Below are 24,550 nucleotides of genomic sequence, written 5' to 3' on the forward strand. Positions count from 1 at the left end.
GGTTCCATACAAATTTTAAGATTATTCTAATTCTGTAAAAAGTGCCTTTGATGTTTTGCTAGGAATTGCATTAAATATGTAGATTTTCAGAGATCATATAGACATTTTGATAATCCTTCCAATCCATGAAGACTGTATATATTTCCATTTGTTTGTATCCACTTTAATTTTTTTCAACAATGTCTTGTAGTTTTCAGAGTACAACTCTTTTATCTCCTTGGTTACATTTATTCCTAGGTATTTTATCCTTTTTGATGCAATTGTAAATGGGATTGTCTTCATAATTTCTCTGATAGTGTGGTTATTAGAGTATAGAAATAGCACAGATTGGGCAGCCCAAGTGGATCAGCAGTTTAGTGCCACCTTCAGCCCAGAGCGTGATCCTGGAGACCCCGGATCGAGTCCCATGTCGGGCTCCCTGCATGGAGCCTGTTTCTCCCTCTGCCTGTGTCTCTGCCTATTTCTCTCTCCTCTCTGTGTTTCTCATGAATAAATAAATAAAATCTTTTTAAAAAAGAAATAGCACAGATTGAGGCACCAGGGTGATTCAGTTGATGTAAGTGTCCAACTCTTAAGAGTGTCTGCGTGGCTCAGTCAGTTAAGTATCTGACTCTTGATTTCAACTCAGGTTATGATCTCAGGGTTGTGAGGTTGAGCCCTGTGTTGCACTCCACACTGGGTGTGGATGGAACCTGCTTAATAAGATTCTCTCTCCCTCTCCCTTCTCCCCTCTCTACCCTTAAAAGAAGAGAGAACACAGATCTGTGTATTAATTTATATATTGTTACTTTACTGAGTTGATGTGTTCTATTAGTTTTTCAGTAGAGCCTTTAGGGTTTACAATATTAGTATCATGGCATCTGCCCATAGCGGTTTGTTTTTTATCAAATTGGATGCCTTTTATTTTTTCCCTGATTGCTGTGGCTAGGACTTCAGGACTCTGTTGGATAAAAATAGGGAGATTGGACATCCTTGTCCTATTTCTGATCTTAAAGGAAAAGCTTTCAGCTTTTTATAATTGAGTATGTTAGCTATGGATTTGTCATATATGGCCTTTATTATGTTGATGTGTCTTCCTTCTACCCACTTTGTTGAGAGTTTTTATCACACATGGATGTTGAATTTTGTCAAATGCTTTTTTTCTGCATCTGTTCAGATTATCATACAGTTTTTATCCTTCATTATTGTGATGTATCACATTGATTTATTTGCAGATATTGAACCATCCTTGCATCACTGGAATAAGTTTTACTTGATCATTTTGAAGGATTCTTTTAATCTGTTATTGAATTTAGTATGCTAATATTTTGCTGAGGATTTTTACATCTGTGTTCATTAGAGATATTAGCCTCCAATTTTCTTGTTTTGTAGTGTCTTTGTCTGGTTTAGATATCCAGGTAATGATCGCCTTGTAAAATGAGTTCAGAAGCATTCTTTTCTCGTGTTTTTGGAAGTTTGAGAAAAATAGTTATTAACTCTTCTTCAGATGTTTGGTACAATTCACTTTTGAAGGCACCTGGTCCCGAACTTTTGTTGGCAATGTTTTGATTATTGATTCAATTTCCCAGCTAATAATTGGTCTGTTTAGATTGTCTGTTTCTTCCTAATTCAGTCTTGGAAGATTATATGTTTCTAGGAATTTATCTATTTCTTCTGGATTGTCCACTTTGTTGGCATAGAATTGTTTTTAGTAGTTCTTTATATAATTCTTTTTATTTCTGTGATGTTGGTTTAACTTCTCTTTCATTTCTGATTTTATTTAGGCCTGTTTCTTTTTTTTTTTCCCTCGATGTGTCTGGCTAAAGGTTTATCAATTTTGTTTATATTTTCAGAGAACCATCTCTTAACATTTTTTGTTTTTTTTAGTCTCTATTTCACTTATTTCTGCTCTGCTCTTTATTTTTTTCCTTCTGTTAACTTGGAACTTCATTTCTTTTTCTAGTTCCTTTAAGATGTAAGATTAGATTGAGATTTTTCTTATTTCCTGAGGTAGGCCTGTATCTCTATAAACAATTCAATTCTGAATGAGATCTTTGTTGGGTCGGGTACTCTTGGTTGTAGAACTTTTCCTCTCAGCACTTTTAATAAATCATGCCACTCCCTCTTGATCTGCTATGTTTTTGCTGAAGAATCAGCTCAATCTTAGGGTACTCTTATATGTAACTAGTTGCATGGTTCTTGCAGCTTTTAAGATTTTCTTTCTCTTTAGTTTCAAACTTTAAAAGAATTTTTTAAATGTGTCTGGGTGTGGATTTATTTGAGTTCTACTTCTTTGGTCTTCTCTGTGCCCCCTAAGTCTCTGCTTTCCCCTAGTAAGGAAGTTTTTCAGCTATGATTTCCTCAAATAAGTTTACTGCCTTTTATTGTCTTTCTTCTCCTTTTGAGACCTATAATGTCAATATTAGTATGCTTGATGTTGTCCTAAAGATTCCTTTATCTAACCTATATTTCTTTTTTATTCTCCTTTCTTTCTGGTGTTCATCCTGGGGGATTTCCTCAACCCTATCTTCCAGATCCCTGGTAAATTCTGCTACCTTTAACTTGCTGTTGATTCCCTCTAGTGTCTTTTTAGTGTCTGTTATTTGAATTCTTTGGTTCTGACTCATTTTTGATATATTTTATTTCTTTAAGTTCTCATTGTGTTCATCTATTCTTCTCCTGATTTCAGTGAGCATCTTTATAACCAGTACTTAGAACATTTATTAGGTAAATTGCTTTTCTCCATTTCAGTTGGGTTTTTTTCTGAAATTTTGTCTTGTTCTTTTGTTTGGAACCTATTCTTTCTGTCTCCTCTTTTGCCTGACTCTGTGTTTGTTCCGTGTATCTGGTAGATCAATAACATGTGGTCAGGAAGGAGTGGCCTTCTGTAGAAAGTGTCTTCTTGGCGCACTCCCCCACCACCGTCACCAGAGCCAGGTGCTTCTGGTGGTTGAGGGGTAGGGGCTCCCCTGGTGGCGACATGTGCCCTCCTGTTGAGCTGAGCCACAGTTGCTGTAGGTACACTGCTGGGTTGGGTAAGGGGCTAGCCATGGCTACTGTGGTCACACTGGTGGGCAGGGTTAGCTCCCAGCACAGCTGGCTTCAAGACTGGCCATGACTGTTGCTGGCATGCTGGTTGGTAGAGGCCACCCCTACCCACCCCCCCCACTCCAGTGTAAGAGCCACTCCCTTGGGGGCATCAGACCCAACTGAAGCCACCTGCCATCTCCTGACTTCTTTTAAGGTAATTTTCAGATTCCTTCTCACATGAGCAATGACTTTGTCTGGTTCCCTCACCAGTCTATCTCCTCCAGCACTTAGAATGGTAACTGGTGCATAGTAGGCTCTCAGTAAATAGTTGTTAGTAGGGTACTGCCTCTGCCCAGTTTCTAGTTTTACCCCATTTCTTCCCCTCCAAATAATCTTTGCCCTGGCTATTTGTATATCCTTCAAAAATACCATGTTCTTTGACTCCTCTGTGCCTTCACACAAGATTTTTCTTCCTCTTATTTTATCATTCCTTCTTGCCTCTAAAAATAGCAAACTCCAAATCACCCACTGAAAACTCCTCCCCACCCTGGTAATATACCACAGATTTCCATGTACTTCCTTTTATGTGCCATCAATAACTTTACAGCATACCTGCTGTTAATTTCCTTGGATTTAAATAAATAGATAATGAGCGTTTACATATACCAAGTACAGTACTGGGGAATAGGGAAAAATGTGAACTGAATCTCTACCTTAAGGAACAAGACTAGTAAGGAAAACCAACAAGTAAATGAGTAAATTTTAAAATGTCCAAAGTGAAGAGTAATAATCTGTTTTTGAATAATAAATTACCTTAAAACTTAGCGGCTTAAAGCCACAAACATTCGTCCACGGTCCCAGTTTCTGGTATTCAGGAATCGGAGGACAGCTTAACTGAGTGGTTGTGGCGCAGGTATTCTCATGAGCTTGCAGTCGGGATAGGCAGGGGCAATAGTCATTTAAAGGTTAGACCATGGCTAGAAGAATTGGTACCAGGCTGATTCATGGGATAGTTTGGGGGCCTTAGTTCTTACTGGCTGTCAGCCAAAAGCCTCAGTTCCTTATCACATGGATTTCTCTGTAGAGCTGCTCACAGCGTGGCAGCTGGCTTCTCCCAGAATGAATGACCAGAGAGAGACACACAGAAGCAACAACATCTTTTATGTAATCTAATGTCAGTCAGGACACGCCATCACATCCGCCATATTCTGTTGGTCACATACACCAAACCCTGGTTCAGCAGTGGTATGAGTACCTGAGGTAACCATCATTGAGGATAATCTTGGAGACTGACGACTACCGAGACAAGCATGGGTTGCACTCAAGAAGAAGAACACTTAGGAGGGACAGTCTGAGGTTAGAGAAAGCAATCTCTTTGTCGAGATCTAAGGTGTAAGTAATGGCTAACCAACTGAAGAGTTAGCAAGCATGTTCCAAGCACCAGAACCAGCACACGTACTCATGGACTCTGAAGAGAGAGCCTTATTCATTCTTAGAAAGCAAGATTTCAGGATAACTGGATTGAGTGTTGGAAAGGATTGAGACGAGGTTAGGGGGTTCTAAAGTCTGTGTGGCATCTGTCAGACAAAGGAATTTGGACTTCATACTGAAGGAAGACAGATGCACTCATAGATTTAAGGAGACATATGATTTAACTAGTAGTACATTTTAGGAAGGTGGCTGCCTAGAATGGATAGAAGCATGATTTGAGGAGGGGAAGGAAGATGGAAGCCTGATGTATCCGTCTAAGAGAAAACGGCTGCCTTGTTTAAATAATGGTAGTGTGGTTGAATGGAAGTGAACTGATTTTTAAATACAAAGTCAGTATTTAAATAGAAAGTTAAGGGGCACTAGGGTGGGTCAGTCTGTTAAGCATCTGCCTTTGGCTCAGGTCATGATTCCAGCATGCAGGAAGTCTGCCTCTCCTTCTCCCTCTGTGTGCATAGTCCCTCTCTCTAACAAATAAATCCTTAAAAAAATAGTCAGTATAACTTGATGATGATTTAGATGTGGGGAAGTAAGAGAAGGAAGCTCAGGTTTCTGACACTCAGTTGATGACTGCACCGTTGAGTAAGAAAGAGAACACTGAGGGGAGGAGTTGACAGGGAGTAGACCTCTCTAGCTCGCAGTTGAATATAGGCGTAGGCCTCAGGAGAGGAATTTGAACTGAAAATGTAGATAAAAATAATCATCAAAAAAAATAATAATAATAAAAATAAAAAAATTAAAAAAAAAATAATCATCATCATCATATCCATCATAATGGAAGCTTGGATGAGAATGAGCTTATCTAAGAGTGAAAAGATAAGAGCAGAACCCCAAGGATCACTTGTAAAGGATAGTCAAAGATAGAGGAGTTTGTAAAGCATTCAAGCAGCAGCAGCTACAGAGTAAGAGAAAAAGCAGGGGAATGTAGTGTCATTTATAACCATATTGAAATATTTGTGAAACTATTTCTGCTGCGCTGTGAATTGTTTTTTTGTTTTGTTTTGTTTTGCCTGCCCTATGACATTTAAATCAGGTGTCAGGGTGCCTGGGTGGCTCAGTTGGTTAAGTGTCTGCCTTCAGCTCAGGCCATGATCCCAGGATCCTGGGATCAAACCCCGCATTAGGCTCTTTGCTCAGGGGGAGCCTGCTTCTCCTCCCCTCTCTGCTACTCCCCCTGCTTGTGCAGCCTCTCTCTCTGTCAAATAAATAAAATCATTAAAAAAAAAAAAAAATAGGTGTCACACATAATAGGTGTTTGACTTAGTATTGACTATCAAGTGAATAAGTCAAAGGGCACATAATAAAATGGACTATGTGCTGGTTGAAAAAATTATTTGCCAAGCCATGGAGTATATTCTTCAGACAAGAGGAAATCATCAGAGGCCTCTAAGCCAGGGACAGTATAATCAGATAAATGGTTTTGTAAATTGACTGTGGTAGCAGTGTCGAAAATGGATTAGTTAAGGAAGATGTTACACAAAGACCAGCTTGGTTATCATAATAGGCACAACTGAATATAGGCAGTAGACAAAATTGGTTCAGAGATATAACAGATGGAATGGATGGAGTTATGATACAAGGACAAAGAAAGAATACAAAGATCACTCTGGAAAATTTTACCTAGGCACCTAGTGGATGATTATGCCATTGCCAAGATAGGGAAGCTGAGAAAAGGGGCAAATTTAGGGGAAAACAGCTTCAATTATAATATATTTGAAATGTTTGTATGACATCCATATGAATATTTTCACTGGGCAATTGGTGATACAGGATTTGAATTCATAAGGGAAGTTGAGTTTGAAGAAACAAATTTAGTAGTTAGGCCACAGTAATAGTTCAGGTAAGCGTAAAGAACACAAATACTGCAAATAGTGATTACTCAGCCACTGAGAATGAAGGAACATTGGAAAGATAGGTCCTCCAAGAAACAAAGCATGTAAGAAAGGTACTCTGGCCAGAGCAAACCTATTTACATATAGTATACAGAACACTCGGACCCTCACCAAAATCAATGTGTTCAATAAGTTTGTCTTCATTTCTTTATTAAGTACAAAAATTTTGAAATGTTTCTGTGGATAGAATGTGGATTTTAATTTTTCTCTTCTTCAATTTCAAAGGAAAGAAGATTCTATATGATATACTTGCCTTTGCCAAAGAAAGTGTTAATTCTCATGTTACCACACTTGGACCTCAAAATTTTCCTGCCAATGACAAGGAACCGTGGCTTGTTGATTTCTTTGCCCCAGTAAGTTATTTTTACATGTCAAATTTCAGTGTTGTCGGATTTTCTCTTGTCATAGCAAAAAGGCATTTTCTAAATAGTCTTGAACCATGAGTACTAGAATTGTGTTACTCAGTTTTGGTCCCTATACATAGTGCTTCTAAGATTAGCAAGGATGGGGACGCCTGGGTGGCTCAGCAGTTGAGCATCTGCCTTCGGCTCAGGGGTGATCCCGGGGTCCCGGGATTGAGTCCCACGTTGGGCTCCCTGCATGGAGCCTGCTTCTCCCTCTGCCTGTGTCTCTTTCCCTCTCTCTGTGTGTCTTTCATGAATAAATAAATAAAATATTTAAAAATAATAGCAGGGTTGTCGTAGCCCCTCCAAGGATTAAATACATACACGCATAAGATTTGCCACTAAGTATAGTTTATTTTAATATATATTGCTTATTGTAGAAATTTGGGTTTCGTTTAGCTCAATGCGTATGAATTTTTCTTTCATAGTGGTGTCCACCGTGTCGAGCTTTATTGCCAGAGTTACGAAAAGCATCAAAGCATCTTTATGGTCAGCTTAAATTTGGTACACTAGATTGTACAATTCATGAGGGACTCTGTAACATGGTAAGTATAAAATATTTTTATTTTGTAAAATGATTTTTAAGTTACACTGACAGAGGTCTCTATTTTATTTTTTTTTTTAGAGGTCTCTATTTTAAATGTATGTCTACATTTAGAGTAGTAACAAATTATTTAATCAATTTTAACAAAATGATACAAAATTATGATTGGATTAAAAACATGAACAGACATAGTTCAATGTAGATATGGTATTATTTGTCAAATTTAGGAAAATATTCAGTTCACTTGATAAAAATACATGATTTTTCAATTATTCATAATTCTTGACTCAGTATTACCTTTTGGCACTTTATAGTTTGATTCTCAGGTTTTCCTCATAATTGTCTTCCAAGTTAGGAGATAGAAATTTTTAAAATGAAAAAGCTTTTTGAACCTTTGTTTACATAAAAATATTTTCTTAGGTTGATATTCACTCTTCAATTCCAGGAATAACTAGAAATTCTATATCTCATCATGAAAGTATATAATAGCACCTATGAAATATTCTTGGAACAAGTGTGTGAAACCTAAATCAAATCACACTTTGAGATCTATCCGTGTATAGGAAATCAGTACAGAGGAATATATTGACACCATGGGCATGAAATCTGCAAGTCCCAGCATATAGAGGATTTGACAGGACAAACACCTAATTTATTGGACAGATACACTGAAACGTGGGAAAAGAGATGAAAGAGACTCAAAAGACATATTCAAAGTGCAGTGTTTAGGTCTCATTTGGACCAAACAAACTGCAAAAAAATGAGCAAGCATGAATTGGGGAAATTTGAACATTGACAGCGTATCTGATGATAATCAGGAATTGTTCATTTTTAGGGGAAAAAATGAAAGTGTAGTTACATTTGTGGGAAAGCTTATGTTTTAAATATACTGAAATATAGATAGATGAAATGATAAATTATCTGGAATTTGCTTTAAAGTAATCTTTGTGTAGGAGTAGAGTTGGAAGGAAGTATAAATGAAGTTAGCGTGCACTTGAGTGGATGCCTGTGGTAGCTATGAGAGTACGAGAGTTTATTGCTCTCTGCTTTTGTTTGTAATTTAAATATTTTATAAAAGCAAACGTTTTAAAAAAGAAAAAAGGGGGAGAAGGAAAGGAAAGAAAACGATGGGTTTTAAAAACAGAAGTAAATGTAGGAGGAGATCTTTTTGGCTCTGTGTGAGCAAGAATTTCCCAGTCCACACATACAAGGTAAAAATTAATGTGAATGATTTTGAGTATATTAAGTGTTAAACCTATTTCCAAAGAATAAGACACTATGAAATTAGGAAACATCTCTCTCTCTCTGACTATCATAAATTAAAAAAAAAAAAAAAAGAAAGAAATTAGGAAACAAGCTAAATATTTACAGCGCACTTAACTGATGGAATACCTTGGTGCCAGAATGTTTGACTACAAGCCAATTTTTTTAAATAGATAAAGTGAGAAAGTTGAGACTTTTTTTTTTTTTTAGAAAAAAACCAATGAATATAAAAAATCTTGCACTACAGTAGCCCTTAAGATAGTACAATTTTTTTTTAAGATTTATATTTATTCATGAGAGAGAGAGGGGCAGAGACACAGGCAGAGGGAGAAGCAGGCTCCTCGAAGGGAGCCCAATACAGGCCTTGATCCCTGAATCACGGCCTGAGTGAAAGGCAGGCGCTCAACTGCTTTGCCACCCAGGTGTCCCAGGAAAGTACAAATTATAACAATCCATCAAATTAACAAAAATTTGGAAATCTGACAATAGCAAGTATATGAATGAATTATCCAGTCACATAATGGAATACCATAGAGCATTTAAAACTAGATCTATCTTTACCAGCATGGGTGAGTCCCAGAATACATTGTGAGATGACAACAGTGTATTACAGAATAGTTTACAGAGTATGATAGAATTACAGAAAAATTTTCTGTACAACATTCCACTATACCGCCCAAGGATACATATGCATGTCACAAAAGTATAAAGCATTAGTGGATTGGATACATACTTACTTGAGGATATTGATTGCTCCTGCTTTCAGGGAGGAAAGGAAATGGGATCATGAAAAAGATGTAAGCCATCTGCCAGTGTGACAAAGAAGTTAGTCTTTCTTAAATATTGAGAAGGGATATGTGGATATTTGTTAGATGATTTCCCCTCTCGATTCTGTTTGAAATTTCATTTAACTATGTTTAAAAATGAAATAAGATCTTTGGTTTTGAGTGTCTTGTATGTGATGTTGAGAAGATGCTGAGCAAGATGCAAACGATGTGATAACAGTAATTACCTTAATTTGAAGTCTTCTAGTTTTTCTACTTTTTATCTAAACTGTTAAATATCCTTTAGATAATTGAGTGAAATGTAAGGATTTAAAACTGTGGTGTCATCTTACCTGGAATAGAGGCCAGGAATCATGACTCACTAATCGGTACCTACCCCAAGTCACATAGCCTCTCAGTACCTCTGTTTTCACATCTGTAAAGTTGATTTAGTATTTTAGCTTCTGAATAGACTTGTGAAAAATAGATTAGAAACTACATTTTTCAGGGGCACCTGGGTGGCTTAGTCAGTTAAGCGTCAGATTCTGGGTTTTGGCTCAGGTCATGATCTCACGGTCGTGGGATCGAGCTTTGTGTCATACTCTGCACTCAGCATGGATTCTGCTTCAGATTCTCTCTCCCTCTCTCTCTCTCTCAAATAAGTAAATCTTTTAAAAAAAGAAACTACATGTTTAAGTGCTAAAAAAGATGCCCAACACAGGCAAATCACTTAGATTAATAGAACAACAGTCATACCTAATGAGTTATTTGAATTTACACTCAGATTACAAAAGTTTGATATTTCCATTGTTTTTTTCTGAAACTATTTTTGAATCCTAGTCAAACATTCCAGTTTGCTTGCTGAGTGCTTGTCAACTTTAAGGATGCAAGGATCAGCTGCAGTAAATTCACACAGATATCCTTATATACTTTTAGAAAAATAAAAATTAAAACTTCAAAGAAATTCTTCCTGGGCCAGTGTTCATGTTAATTCTGAGTTAGAAATTACAGTATTTTGTACCATAAAAGCTATCTTGAATGAGTAATAAAAGGTGACCATATTCTTAGGACATGAGTCATAATTCTTAAAATATGATTGTATATACATTATTAATTTATTTCCTTATCCTTGCTACTGTATTTCCTTTATTTTCTTCTGCTACTAGACAAATTGGAGCATTTTTATGGTTTCAAAAAGACTCAAGCTAGAGATTAGCCTGCTCTTTACAGCCGTATCTATCCATCATGGTTCAGGAGAGTCAAAAGGGCCCATGCTCATAATTAGCCGTGCGCACCTCTCCATGTTTCTTTGCCCGTGGATTTTCTGGCTAAGGGAGTAGCTATAAAAAAGGGTCATTTACCACTGCAACCGTGAACCCATTTTCTTTGCTGCATTTGGCCAGGCTAAAAATTTTTAATCGCCAGCAGTATAGCAGTGGGTTTTTTAAATGTTGTTGTTGTTGTTGTTACTTAAAAGCAAGATGGTTATAAATTTGAAACCAATAGGTAAGATGCATAAAATCTTTCATTTGTATTCTCATTCCTAACAGTATAACATTCAGGCTTATCCAACAACAGTGGTGTTCAACCAGTCCAACGTTCATGAATACGAAGGCCATCACTCTGCTGAACAGATCTTGGAATTCATAGAGGTAATTTTAAATTAATTTACAGTATTGTAAATTATAGACGTAAATTATCTTTAAATGGCTTTTGGTTTTGTGTTGTTTTTTATTATCTCCCTAGTAAAGCTAACCTTTTTGTTAATATTACCCCATCGTGGTAGACTGAAGTTCTATTAATACCGCATGGGGAGATCGAGCAGTATCTCCAGTCAGACTGTCAGGAAAATAGAATAATAGGCTTTCCATTAATAATTAAAGGATCATTTCCAAACCAATCATTGATTCTGAAACAGAACTATATGGCCTGTGTAGACATCGGGGCATCTCTTAGAACTTTTGTCCCCTCTACTATCACCTTAAATAAAATTGCCTTTGTTCCCTTCCTGAGATGATTTTAATGATACATAGAAGTAAGAAGAAAATATCCCTTGATTTAAGAAGGTTGATGGGCAGAGTCCAAACTTAATTTCTTCCTTTTTAAAATAATTCACTGTAGATTGTCTTTTAAATATCCATATCTTTTGATTATTCAGAAAAGGAACTTTCTAAGTGACAGCAGTTTGCCAAGAATGTATTTGTTATAATGAAAGTTCCATTCTCTGTAGGACCTTATGAATCCTTCAGTGATCTCCCTGACACCCACCACTTTCAATGAACTGGTTAAACAGAGAAAACATGATGAAGTCTGGATGGTTGATTTCTATTCTCCATGGTGTCATCCATGTCAAGTCCTAATGCCAGAATGGAAAAGAATGGCCCGGGTATAGTATAGTAATTTATTTTAAATCTTAACATGTAGCATGAATGTTTATTTAACAGAACTATTTTGAAACTGAGATGAACCCACCTCCAGATTATCATTTAACAGTTCCAGTTATACCAGTTAGATTTCAACTCGGTTTCTGTCTGGTTGAGTGAATAGAATCTTTTTTTTCCTGCGTCACTTGTTTGTTACATATATGACCAAATTTCTGCCAAAGTCAACCCAAAAAATCTATATTCTATACAGAATGTTATATAAAGCACGAAAGATTGGAAAAAAAGTTATTTAAATATATGATAATGGAAAATGAAATCACTATATTTCTAAGAAAAAATGCATAAGCCAAAGAGTTCAAAAGAGTTCTCTTTTCAGTAAAATTTTTAAATTTGAGCATGATTCAGTGTGCTGCAATGCCAGACTCTATTTGAAAAATACATTGGAAATACCATTGCAGAGACCTTCATTAGTTCCTGGTTTCTTACATTAAATTTTAGAGATACCAAATTTTCCCCCTGCACGGAACATGAACGAAATCTATTGTTTAATCTGCAATAAGGTCTTAACTACAACATTACATTTTCAATTCATTACTATAATGTTTTAAACCCTTACCTATTTTTATTTGGTGAAAATCACTGATAAATAACATAATAACCATCTCACAGTGATGATTTCTCTAATGTAAACAAATAGTTACGGAGGTAATTTTATTCTAATCACTTTGATCTATTTATCTCCTCTTTTCTCTTTTATAGACATTAACTGGACTGATCAATGTGGGCAGCATAGACTGCCAACAGTATCATTCTTTTTGTGCCCAAGAAAATGTTCGGAGATACCCTGAGATAAGATTTTACCCCCAAAAATCAAATAAAGCTTATCAGTATCAGTAAGTGTTGCCTAAAATTTAAAGACAATTTATTATGACCATTTACTAAACAGTTAAAGTTTTAAAGTTATCTTACTGGTGCCTGGTTACTTCAGTCAGAAAAGTATGTGACTCTTGGTCTCAGGGTCTTGCGTTCAAGCCCTACATTGGGCGTAGAGATTACTTAAATACAATAAATAAGCTTTGAAAAAAAAAAAAGTTATCTTGACTAAATAAAAGTTAACCCAACAAGTATTTTTGGGGAGCCCACCATGTTTTAGGATCATGTGCTGGTGAGAACCTCAGCAGATGAAAAAAGAATTGAACAATCCCAGTGTTCATGAAACTGGCACGGTGGTACAGAAGATAGAGAGGAAGTGCTGATATTTAGGAAATCAGTATTTGGTACCAGGTACTATACTAGACCCTTTGCTCATGTTATTTCCACGAGTCCTCACATGTACCCTGAGAAATAAGAATGCTTGTCCTTCCTACTATTAGATGAGTAAACTGACGGACAGCCTTTCAACGACTTTCCCACAGCACACGGCCGCTAAGGTGTGTAAATGGGGATGAGCCCATCTGTCTCCGTGCCTGTAACACCACATGGTATTGGAGGTAGAAGAGTCCAGTGCAAGGCAGAGTAGAAGGAGTATTATACTGACCCATGGATTTCAAAGGAGGAGAGGATCACAACTATGAGAGGACATCATGGAAGGCTGCGTTGATGAGGCGGCTTTTGACACGGGCCTTAAGTATGTAGGAATTTGATGGACATAACGACCAGAGTGAAGTCTCTAAAGATGAGGTCATAAACATTTGAAGTTTTGCCATTCCCATGCGTCTGTAGATGCCCAGCAGGCAGCCAGACATTCAGGGCTATCTGGAGCACAAAAAAAAACATCAAGAGTTAGAGAAAAATGTATTTGGGAAGCCATGTAAGCACCGTTTACAGCTAGGTGAAACGCTACGTGGTCAATAAGTTAAACTTTTAAATTGCTGCAGAGAGAACATATCCAATATTAGAAAACATATCCAATATTAGAAAATAGTATTTACAACTTACATATTTTTTCTTCTTTCAGTAGTTACAATGGTTGGAATAGAGATGCTTATTCCCTGAGAATTTGGGGTCTAGGGTGAGTAATCAAAATATGCATCATTGTAAATTGACTTTAGTGCTTTTGACCTTCCTTTTATGTCTGTAGTTGCATATATTATGAGTTGTTTAAGGCTGTAGCATTTTAAACTACCTGGTAAAGAATTATAATTTACCAAGATAACTTTGAAGTCCTTTTTAGAAACTTTTTGCAAAATTATATTTTAGATGTTTGCTTTGGCTTCATATAATGAAAAATAACTTTGATCCCTTGCCACAGATTTTTACCTCAAGCATCCATAGACTTAACACCTCAGACTTTCAATGAAAAAGTTCTACAAGGGAAAAATCACTGGGTGGTTGATTTCTATGCTCCTTGGTGTGGACCTTGCCAAAATTTTGCTCCAGAGTTTGAGCTCTTGGCTAGAGTAAGTCTCGTCTATCTACTTAAATAACTTGTAGTTACATGCATGTTTCAGTAATTAGATAAAATAACATTTATTTTAAAATTAGATAAAATAATTAGATACAATTTTAAATATGATTCTTTTTTCTTAAAAGTTTCCTGTGGATTTTTTGAAACTCTATTTCAGTTCTATGACTCTAATCTTTGCAGATTTCTTCCTTCTTTATGAATGCTTTTAGCAGCATCTCCTATCTTGATGGATGACATCGTCTACCTACCCCTGACAGCCAGACACCTCACTTCTCCTGCTTGTTTCCTATTTCTTTCCTTTATCACCATTACTCTGCTGCCCACCAGGCCATCACTGCCTCCTTAATGCCTTTCAAATCTGTTGTCTCCTCACCGTCCCCTCTCTGCTCAAGCCTTCATCCTCTCATCTAGACTGCTCATGCGTACCTTTTAGCTAGTCTTCTTTTTTTTTTTTTTTTTTAAATGGTAGCCGTTGTTTTTATTTTTTTTTTTCTTTATTTATTTATGATAGTCACACAGAGAGAGAGAGAGAGAGAGAGGCAGAGACATAGGCAGAAGGAGAAGCAGGCTCCATGCACCGGGAGCCCGACGTGGGACTCGATCCCGGGTCTCCAGGGTCAGGATCGCACCCTGGGCCAAAGGCAGGCGCCAAACCGCTGCACCACCCAGGGATCCCCTTAGCTAGTCTTCTCTTGCCAGTCTGCCTTCTCCAGCTTCGTGTCAATAAGTTTCTGGGCCTGCATCCTTGATCACAGGTCTCTGATGGGACCCTTCCTCCCTCTTCAGCTCTATCTCTGTCCCCACCCCACACCTTACAGTTCAGGCACAACAGAGTCCTCCAGGTTTGTTAAACAAGTATGTGCTGTTCCCTCTGTCTAAAATGCCTTTTCCTTACCATGGTCATCTGGATCTTTTTCTCCTTATCCTACAAAACCCAGCTCCAACTGGCACTCCTGCGTTCACGCTCCTCAGTCAGTTCACTTTGATACCTTGGACTCCATTGGTGTAGTTACACAATGAATGTTAAATATTTATTTAGTTATGTGTCTCCTCTGTAAGACTGAACTTCTTGAGGGCAAGGTGTACAGGTCTTTTCTGTGTCTAACTCAGTAAATGCTTATAAAATTTAAGTGAATGCATAAACTGAAAGTTTTTGTGGTTTCTGTCACCATCATCCTGCTCATTAGCTAATTCAGATTGTTAGCTTCCTAGGGTGAGAAAACTCCAGTTTCACCAGCCTAAAACAAAAGCAAAAATCCCAAGCCTGGAGGATTTCTTTAGCAAAGGGATTTCAAAGCTCCCAGGAGTTACAAAAGATTATTTTAGTTATATTGGATCTTCTCCTCTTATGCTTCCTTTTTCTCTAGTAATTCTATCAAAAAGTTTTTACTCCCTTGTTCACTGAAAAACTTAGCTTATTTTGTAATGCAGCCATATCTTTAATATAGCAGATCATACCCTGTAGAGCAAGTAAGAAACCTGATAGAGAGGAAATGGAGGATGTAGATGTAGTTGTCAGGCTTCCACAGGATGAAGAGTGCTACGTCCACACGTAAGACCAGAGAAAGGAGGAAGGCGAGTAAGGACAGAATCTGAGGTGTTTGTGGTGTGAGGGACAAGGTGTGGGTACCAAGAAAGAGTTTTTCCTGATAAGAGTTTGTTTACTCTTGGAGAGGTGGTTCTGGGGAAATAGGCATTTAAGGAGCCAGTAAAAAGTTGGAAGCGATCTTTAGTTAGGGTGGAAAGGATAAAAGCTTAAGTTTTTAAAACAGGTCCTTAAAATTATAAAGATTTAAAATTTTAGTATCATGTTGCTTTATGATTACCAAAATAGTTTATGCCACAGAGAATGGCAAACCATATTTCTCTCTTTTCAGATGATTAAAGGAAAAGTGAAAGCTGGAAAAGTAGACTGTCAGGCTTATGGTCAAACATGCCAGAAAGCTGGTATCAGAGCCTATCCAACTGTTAAATTTTATCCCTATGAAAGAGCAAAGGTATGTACAAGGCTTTCCTACATGTGCCTTTCCTTTAGCAGACCAAGTTGAAAAGGTTTGTTACTAGTCTGAATGTTTGTATTAGCCTTTGTTTTCCCTTTTGTTATTTTTTCTTTTATGTATATGTAAAAGGAAGCTTCAGTATAGGCATCAAATGATTTTAAGAAGTTGTTCTGTCTCAAAGTTGGTATGATCCATTGCCTTAAAATTTTTATACTCCTGAATTATAGAAACTACTAAAGAAACATACCAGAATACTAGTAGTAATTTTCTGTGAGTTGAGAATTCAAGATAATTATTTTCTGTGAAGTTCTATACTTCCTACTTTTGTAAAAATAACGCATATTACCTTTGTAATTATTTTTTCCAAGAAAAGAAAAAAATTAAAAGAATACTATCATGATATTTTTGAAATAGACTAGTACCTTAACATTTATCTTGAGAAATATCTATTGGTGATTTATACTACAAAATAAAAGTTAGGGTTCCTTGGTTTGGTTATAACTCCTATCTCTGTGCCACTGACAATAATGTGTTTTCTCCCCCAAAAAAGAAACCTAGACATCTATCAGTGGGTCTTAAAATTCAGGTGATAACCCCTACAGCCATTCATATAAATGCATAGATCTTTCAACCAATATAATTGCTAACTGAAAGTACTCACGACTTTTGCTATCTTCTGAGTAAAACCATGACATTTTTGACAACAAAACTGTAACTATATGAGGATTTGCCATGTTTCATGTTTTCTGGTAAAATATTTGAAATAAGTAATTTCAAATATGTTTATACTTTTTGAGAAAGAACATCAGCTTAAGATCTTGCTATTAAAAATTATATTTTGAAGTAGAGTTAATGAAATTTGATGATGAATTTCAGAAGTCTAGTATTGTCATCTAGATTTTTCAATGAAGCATTTTGATTTTTCAGAGAGGTTAATTCTGTCTTAAGAATGGCCAATAGTAGGCAGAACTCAGGGTAAAGGAGCTTATACCAGTACCTGAGTCTTCATTCCTTTGGAATCGCTGGCTCTCCTCTCTGATTCTCAGAACAGCTGAGAAATGGGTGACCTCGACAGGGGTCCTACTCAGAATGATGTTAGGGAGGTATCAGTATAATGAGCAGTCACAGAATTAATCAGGCCATAGCAGGAGCTGTTTGAAAATATGTTATCCTGTGTCTAGAAGAGCCCAGAGGACATTAGGACTGCAAATATGCCCGTGTAAACCAAGAGACGGGGTGGGAGACCAGGCCAGGTTGAAGACCACAGCGGAGTAATGACTGTGGTAAAGGGCAGTACAGCTCCGGTGGGCAGTAACACACAAAAACAAGATCCTAACACACAGTGTGGAGCCCCCACCAGGAAGGAGGAAATAAATGACTCCAGATCCAGAAGGAGCAAGCCTGATATATTGACCTGCCCCCTTCCCCGCTTTTCAGAGCCACCTCTCTGCCCTGAGCAGATGAGAACCCAGAGACAGACATTACTCTCCAGTGTTGTTGGTCAGGGTGTTAGCTGTGCCTGTGACGTGTATTAGAGTGATTGGAGACCTCTGGGGAATGTCTTCTCTTTACAGTTCAGTTGTTTTAAGGCAATTGGAGTTAGCGATGCATTTTTTCCAAGGAATTGTTTTACATGTTGCCATTACGGTATTGTATTTAATTAAGTAAGTTAGAAGTTAACTGCTTTTGTGGCATTATTTCCTTGAAGAAATTGGAGTTTCAAATATTTAGAACTTTAAAGGATTAATCAAGTTTCTTAGATGGAAATGTCATGCTTTGATTATAAGAGGAGTGTTTCTAATTTCAGAGAAATATTTGGGGAGAGCAGATAGATGCCAGAGATGCAAAAGAAATTGCTACCTTAATACATGAAAAATTGAAAAATCTCCAAAATCATGGAAAGAGAGATAAGGTAAGGACTAAAATGTAGAGGTGACTTGGCAAACATTATCTATCCTTACTGTACCTTATATCCATCAATAAACAGGTACAGTGGAAGCTTCAAAAAAATAGTAAAGTTGAAGTTTCTTGATTGGAAAATATGACCATTAGACTGTAGCCTGTATACACTGATAAGCTTAGAAATTTGAACAAGTAAAACCATTTAACACAAAATAGTGAACTATGGCCATAAATTATTTAAATTTTGTTCAAATACAAATAAAGCATTGACTTGTTGGGAATAAATATACTGGAGCCTCATAATATATTTTGCATAGCAGATTTTCTTCTGGTGTAGAGTCAGGATGTATCAGAACCGTATTCATCTTGGCCCCTCCTTGAAATTTACCTGTCAAGAGGCAGTGAAGCCCCTTTGCTATTCTGTGGAAGAACTGTTGATTTCTCCCTTTTTTAAATCATTGTCATCCCAGGACATACTTCGAGTCCATGAATGCTGGAGTGCTTTCTGAGTGGAATTCAATAAAATGGCCTATGAGATTTTTTTAGATTCTTTCCCTGTAAGGTGAAAAAAGGACAGAAAAGAACACAGATTCTGGAGAGGGCTAGAGACAGGGAGACGTCTGGCTTTATAGAACCTTTATAGAACCGTATTAGAACTGCAGACTCCAATATAGAAAGAAGCCTTACATACTGTTTTGAGAGTTACATTTTATCCAAATCTAAAAGACAGTTACAAATCTTTATTTTCTTGTGTTTACAAAAATATTTTTCTCATGTTTTGACTATGTTAGCTTCCTCAAGAGGTTTGAAAATCTGACTCTTATCTCAAGTTGTTAAATATTTGAAATAGGAAATGTTATTAGTCATAAGTCAGAATATCATAATTGAAATTAAGTTAAACATACCAATATGACTGTAAAAGTGTAATTTGTAGCATCTGCATGGACAGGAAAGAACTGAGAGACACCCTTTTCTTTTCCATTGTTACAGTTAAGCAATGTGTATTTCATACAGCGATCCATCCATTAAATAGTAATTATTTTTTTAAAAGGTAGAAAAAAATTTTAATTTCAATTCATACTTTTGCTTTCAATGACTTGTACATTATTGTAGGATGAACTTTAATGATGTTGAAGATGAAGAAAAAAGAAAAGGAGTTCTAACAAATGACATCAGAAGACGTCTTTTTAGGATGTTACTACAGTCTTCATGGGAATAAATGAACATTATCTTGGACTTGTAATTGCACTGTCTGAATTCTGTACAACACTGGTATAAATGAAGGGGCTGCAAGCTTTTTCTGTAAAAGGCCAGATCGTGAAGATCCTTGGCTTTGTAGACCATATACAGTTGTCACATATTCTGTTTTTGTTTTGTTTACGACCCTTTAAAAAATGTAAAGACCATTCTTAGCTCAGGGCCATTCACAAACAGTTGGCCACGAGCCACATTCAGTCCATGGGTCATTGATTCCTGACCCCTGGAAATGATGTTAAGACTGGCTGGCTCAGACAGGAACCTGCCCTATTACGTACATACCTGTCTAAGTTGTACAAAACAGGACTCTCTTCCTTAAAGTTTTGTGGCTGGCCTGAAAACTTGATTTAGTCACTTATTCTGAAAATTGGATGAAAATGATCCTGTTTCATTTTAAAAACACAACATAGCAAACAGATATCCTATTTTCAATGCTGTATTACAGTAAAGTGATTCTTTTCTTTCTAAAGGTTAAAGAACTGATTTTAATTTTTCACAATTGAGAAGAATTTTTGTAACAATAAATAAACCCAGTAGATTTCTACAGCATCTACAAATACCTGAGGAAAACCATATTTGTAGCTATTAACTGGCACTGTAGAGTATCCCAAATATATCAAGTATTTAGAGTTCTATATTTTAAACATGTGTGTTCATTTATTTTCTGAATTGCTTTCTTAAAAGTTTTCCCTGTGATACTAAATGACTTTTGAAGCATAATTCTAATATGTATGGTTTTGCCTTCTGGACTTAGTTTTGATACAGATCTTTTATTTACATTTGCCTTCTCCCCCTGCCCCATAGTTGTGTTTTTTCACTGATCTGATTTCTTCATTATTCAAATAGGAAAAGTAACTTTGCAGTTTTGTTTCACTATAGCTCATAATGACACTGTGGTTATTCCATTTATTAGTTTACTGTTGGATGCTGCTGTTTTCAGATAAATATTGGCATAACTGAACTTATTTTTGTAAGAAAATTAAGTATGTAAATCTAAGGATGAGATTTTTTTTCCTTGCATTTTAACAAACATGTCATCACATGCAGTTGTTTAGTTACAATTCAAAGTATATGGAATGGTAAAAATTCTGTTTGATCAAAAGAAGTCAGCAAATTAAAAAAAAAAAAAAGTTTTCCCAGAAACATTAGGATTATGCCTTACTATATTGGAAGAGTTTTATTTTTTTAATGTCACTTTCCTTCCCCAGTATTTCCTTATAATTATCACTACAATTTCCTCATAATTATCACTACAATTTGTTAAAAAATATATTTTCAAGTCTAATCCTATTCATATCCTCTCCCATTTGCTTCAGTTGAATCCTTCATATATGTGGGCAGTTACAGAACAATCTCCACTTCTAACCTAAATTTAATACCACTTTTTAGAAATATGATCAGTAATGGCAAGTAAAGTACCTTTCATGTATTAAATTTTCATTGCCTAGAAATCTCAAAATTGGCTTTCTACAATAATCCTAAAATGGAAGACCTAAAGAAGTCTTAGTGTTTATTGAATTAATGACCAATTATGTGAATACCACTGTGCTGGACCCTGAAGCATATGTAGGAATCCAAGGGATGATTCCTGTCTCCCAAGCATCTGTAATTCACAGTTCTGACACTGAACCCATAAATAGGTTATAGGTACCTATACTGTTACCTGTAAATAGAATTCCAAACTTACTGAAAAACATCTTAGGCAGTAAAAAAAAAAAAAAAATAGTGAACACTATATATCCTGTACCTTGGTCTCAGTATGTACTTGTGGAATTGGCTCTAAAGCCAGGGCTACTGGGAGTCATGTTAAATATATATCCTACAGTATCCATCAGGAGGCTAATTTCTGCAGTCAAATCAGTGTCATTGAGTATCTCAAAAACAGCTGGCAGAAATTAAGGTTTTAACGTTGTAAGTGCAATAGAGCACCCTGAAGAGTGCCAGGTGAAATATGCCATTTCTCTCAGCAACACCATTTTTGTGTGCCTTGGGTAACAAAGCATCATTTCTAGCATACCAGAGACTATTGTCAGGCAACTATATTTGAAAATTAGGTATATTTAAATACGTAAAACAATTTGGAGTTTGTGTTTTAATATTAATGATGCTTATCTATTCCAATTTCCCAAATTCTATTTAGAATCTTTTATATCTTTTTTACTTAATGTATGTGATTAAGATAAAGGAAAATGAAATTATTTTTATATTGTAAAAGTTTTCTTTAAATTTGTGCTTTGTTTTCTAATGGTATTCAAAGCAGGAATTTTCCTAAGTATAGTTATCAGAATTGCTGTTTTTTCCTATGGAACATATTTACAAAGATGCTTAGAATATGAACGGCTAAAAAAAAAAAAAAAAAAGAATATGAAAGGCTTTAATGAGGTATTTTTCAGCCCTTTTTAAAACAGTTTTTTTGTATAATTAGGCCCTAGGTCTACCAAACTCAGGTAAATGTCTTAAATTAGACATATCCAGTCCATCATGATTGTTAAATAGTACAGAGGTCAAGTTAACAAAATGTATTTTCAGTTTTCTATAATGATTCCTGTAACTGATTCTGAGCATGAGAAGAAAATGATCTTTCTGGTAGCATGCTACTCTACACATAAACTTTTAAATACACCCAAATTCCTCTGTTGAATAGCTTGTTTTCAGTAAAAGTAATGACAATTCAGGTCAGCCACCAGGCTAAATAGAAATGTATTACTGATCATATACAAAAATGTTAGTCATTCACAACTTGAGTCTTTTTTATATTTAACACTAGATTTGCACTTAGATTCTTGTACTGTCATACAATCCCCTTCTTAGAGGTTGATCTGTTTTGTGAGGGGTCCTAAACCTGAGTTATGGCTGCAAGCTAATGTCAGACTGAGCAATACGAAAATCCTGATCAGTTGCTTACACTGTCTAGTCACTTGAGTACTTTTTTTAGTACTTGCTGTCCTGTTTAAAAAAAAAAAAAAAAAGATACAGATAAAAAAAACCTATTCAAAAAGATCTGTGCTAAGGTCCACAAAAAAATCGTTCCATATCAACTACTGATAAAGAACTGCTATTCCAAACATTTTAATATTTGACCTCCTCAAATAGAGAAAATAAAGAGTTGATTCTAGTAGAAGATGGTGTAATAGGAGTCTCCTGAGCCCACCTCCTCCCATGGACACTGAATCTACAGCTGTGTACAAAACAATTCCCTCTAAAAGAAATCCAGACCCTAGCCAAGTGACTCCTGTCCCATCAGGTTAATGAGAGAAAAACCCACACTGAACTGGGCAGAAGCAGCTATGACACAATCCCATAAAACCCATCCCCCTGTGCTAGGTCACAACAAGGAGGAACTCATGACTTCCAACCAAGAATACCTGGCAAAATTGTCGTTCAGAATTAAAAGAGTTCCAGAGAAGCAAAAGCTGGAGGAAGTCACCACTAAACAAGCCTTACAAGGAATGTTAAAGGAATTTCTTTCTTTCTTGAAAGGGATTAGTAAATACAAAGAATATGAAAGTATCAGTCTCACTGGCCACAGTAATACTTAGATTCAGAATAATGTGATGCTGGTGGGTCCATCATTTATAAATCTAATATAAAAGTGGAAAGACAAAGGTAGTAATAACTATGATAGTTTGTTCATACTAAAGATAAGGTTTAAATTGTGTCATCAGATTCACAAAAGGGAAGTAGAGGGGTAAGGTTTTTGTAGGAGAGTAAATTGTTAGCATAAAATAGACTGAGGGGTTTAAAGATGTTCTACATTAAAATTCATGGTAACCACACAGCAAAACCTGTAATAGAGTCACAGAGGTTAGAGAATGGAATTAAAGTGGATCACTACAAAACATTAACAGCTTACAAAGGAAGACCACAAAAGAGGAAGAACAAGAGAACTCTAAAACAGAACAGTTATGAAATGATATTAGTAATAATCATACAGAACGTTAATTAACCTGCTACCAAGCTATCGATGGTCAAATTTTGTAAATGCCTCGAAACTGAAAATGAAAATACAACATACCAAATCCTATAGGATGCAGCAAAAGCAGTTCCAATAAAAGTTTATAGTGATAAAAAAAAAAACCTACTTTAAGAAAAACGAAAGATCTTCAGAGAGGGGAAGATGGCAGCCAAATAGGAGGACCCCAGGCTCACCGTGTCCCACAGTACAGCTAGATAACTATATCCTCCTAAATACCCCCGAAGTCAATCTGAAGACTGGCCGAACAAACTCCACACTAAAGGTAGAAGAGGGGCCACATCACAGAAGGTAGGAAATGCAGAAGCGTGTGCAGCCTGAGAGAGAAAGATTGTGGCCACTGCAGTGGAGAGGGAGCCACAGGCAGGAGGAAAGCAAGAGACAAACTAGCACACAGGCAACATGGATCCCTATAGCAACTGGCTTGGAACGCACAAGGGCCCAAGTTTCATGACTTCTTGCAAACAGCAGGACTTAAACCCAGATTTTTTTTTTTAAGATGTTATTTATTCATTCACAAGAGAGACACAGAGAGAGAGAGAGAGGCAGAGACACAGGCAGAGGGAGAACCAGACTCCATGCAGGGAGCCCGATGCAGGACTCAATCCCGGGACTCCAGGATCACACCCCGGACCGAAGGCAGGTGATAAACCTCTGAGGCACCCAGGGATCCCCCTTACACCTGGATTATTAAAGGCCAAGCATATTTGGCTCTGGGAGAGCCTGGAGACCCTGAGACTACTCTTGGAAAAAAGGAAGGACAAACACCCCATGGACACACAATGTGGAAATGGTGATCTGAAGAGCACCTGGGGCACACATTATTTGTTCATCTTGGAGCACATCCCAGAGAGGAAATAACCGAGAGACACCCCCCACCCACCCAGGAGCAAAGGAATTTGCAGAGCCATTTCTTTCACCCACCCCTCAGCATAAGCACTGGGCCATCTGTGGGAACCAGCACAGCACCCACACTCACTACCAAGCCCTGTCCCCTGCACTCCACTGGAACTGCCCTTCATAGTCATGCTTGCCTGAGTCTCAGGATGGTGGGGCCTCCCCCAGAAGACAGGCCTAAACCCCTGCCAACACCACAGTTCCTGGCACAGGTTTCTGAGGTCTTGGTTCCAGAGGGAGTGGTGACAGGTCTCGTTTCATGTACAGACCAGAGCACACCTAGTTAAAATGCACCACCTTCAGGCCAAAGACCAAACACTACTCATGACAGGCAAAGAGAGCCTCTGCAGACGACTGCCCTAAAGA

General features: G+C 36.9%; 1 protein-coding gene across 2 annotated transcripts in view; it reads left to right on the forward strand.

Moving 5' to 3' along the window:
* Positions 1-21,019, forward strand: part of DNAJC10 (DnaJ heat shock protein family (Hsp40) member C10) — a 54,406-nt gene extending 33,387 nt beyond the window's left edge. For both annotated transcript variants that reach the window (XM_041774320.1, XM_041774321.1), the window contains exons 14-23: positions 6,615-6,742; positions 7,222-7,338; positions 10,915-11,016; positions 11,595-11,750; positions 12,508-12,641; positions 13,706-13,759; positions 14,000-14,147; positions 16,033-16,152; positions 17,963-18,067; positions 19,171-21,019. In XM_041774320.1, coding sequence (XP_041630254.1) covers positions 6,615-6,742; positions 7,222-7,338; positions 10,915-11,016; positions 11,595-11,750; positions 12,508-12,641; positions 13,706-13,759; positions 14,000-14,147; positions 16,033-16,152; positions 17,963-18,067; positions 19,171-19,182 — 1,076 coding nt within the window. In that variant the 3' untranslated portion in view covers positions 19,183-21,019. The remainder of the gene's footprint in view (positions 1-6,614; positions 6,743-7,221; positions 7,339-10,914; positions 11,017-11,594; positions 11,751-12,507; positions 12,642-13,705; positions 13,760-13,999; positions 14,148-16,032; positions 16,153-17,962; positions 18,068-19,170) is intronic.
* The last annotated feature ends 3,531 nt before the right edge of the window (positions 21,020-24,550 follow it).

This window comes from Vulpes lagopus, chromosome 11 (assembly GCF_018345385.1).
Source record: "Vulpes lagopus strain Blue_001 chromosome 11, ASM1834538v1, whole genome shotgun sequence".
NCBI classification, from domain to species: domain Eukaryota; kingdom Metazoa; phylum Chordata; class Mammalia; order Carnivora; family Canidae; genus Vulpes; species Vulpes lagopus.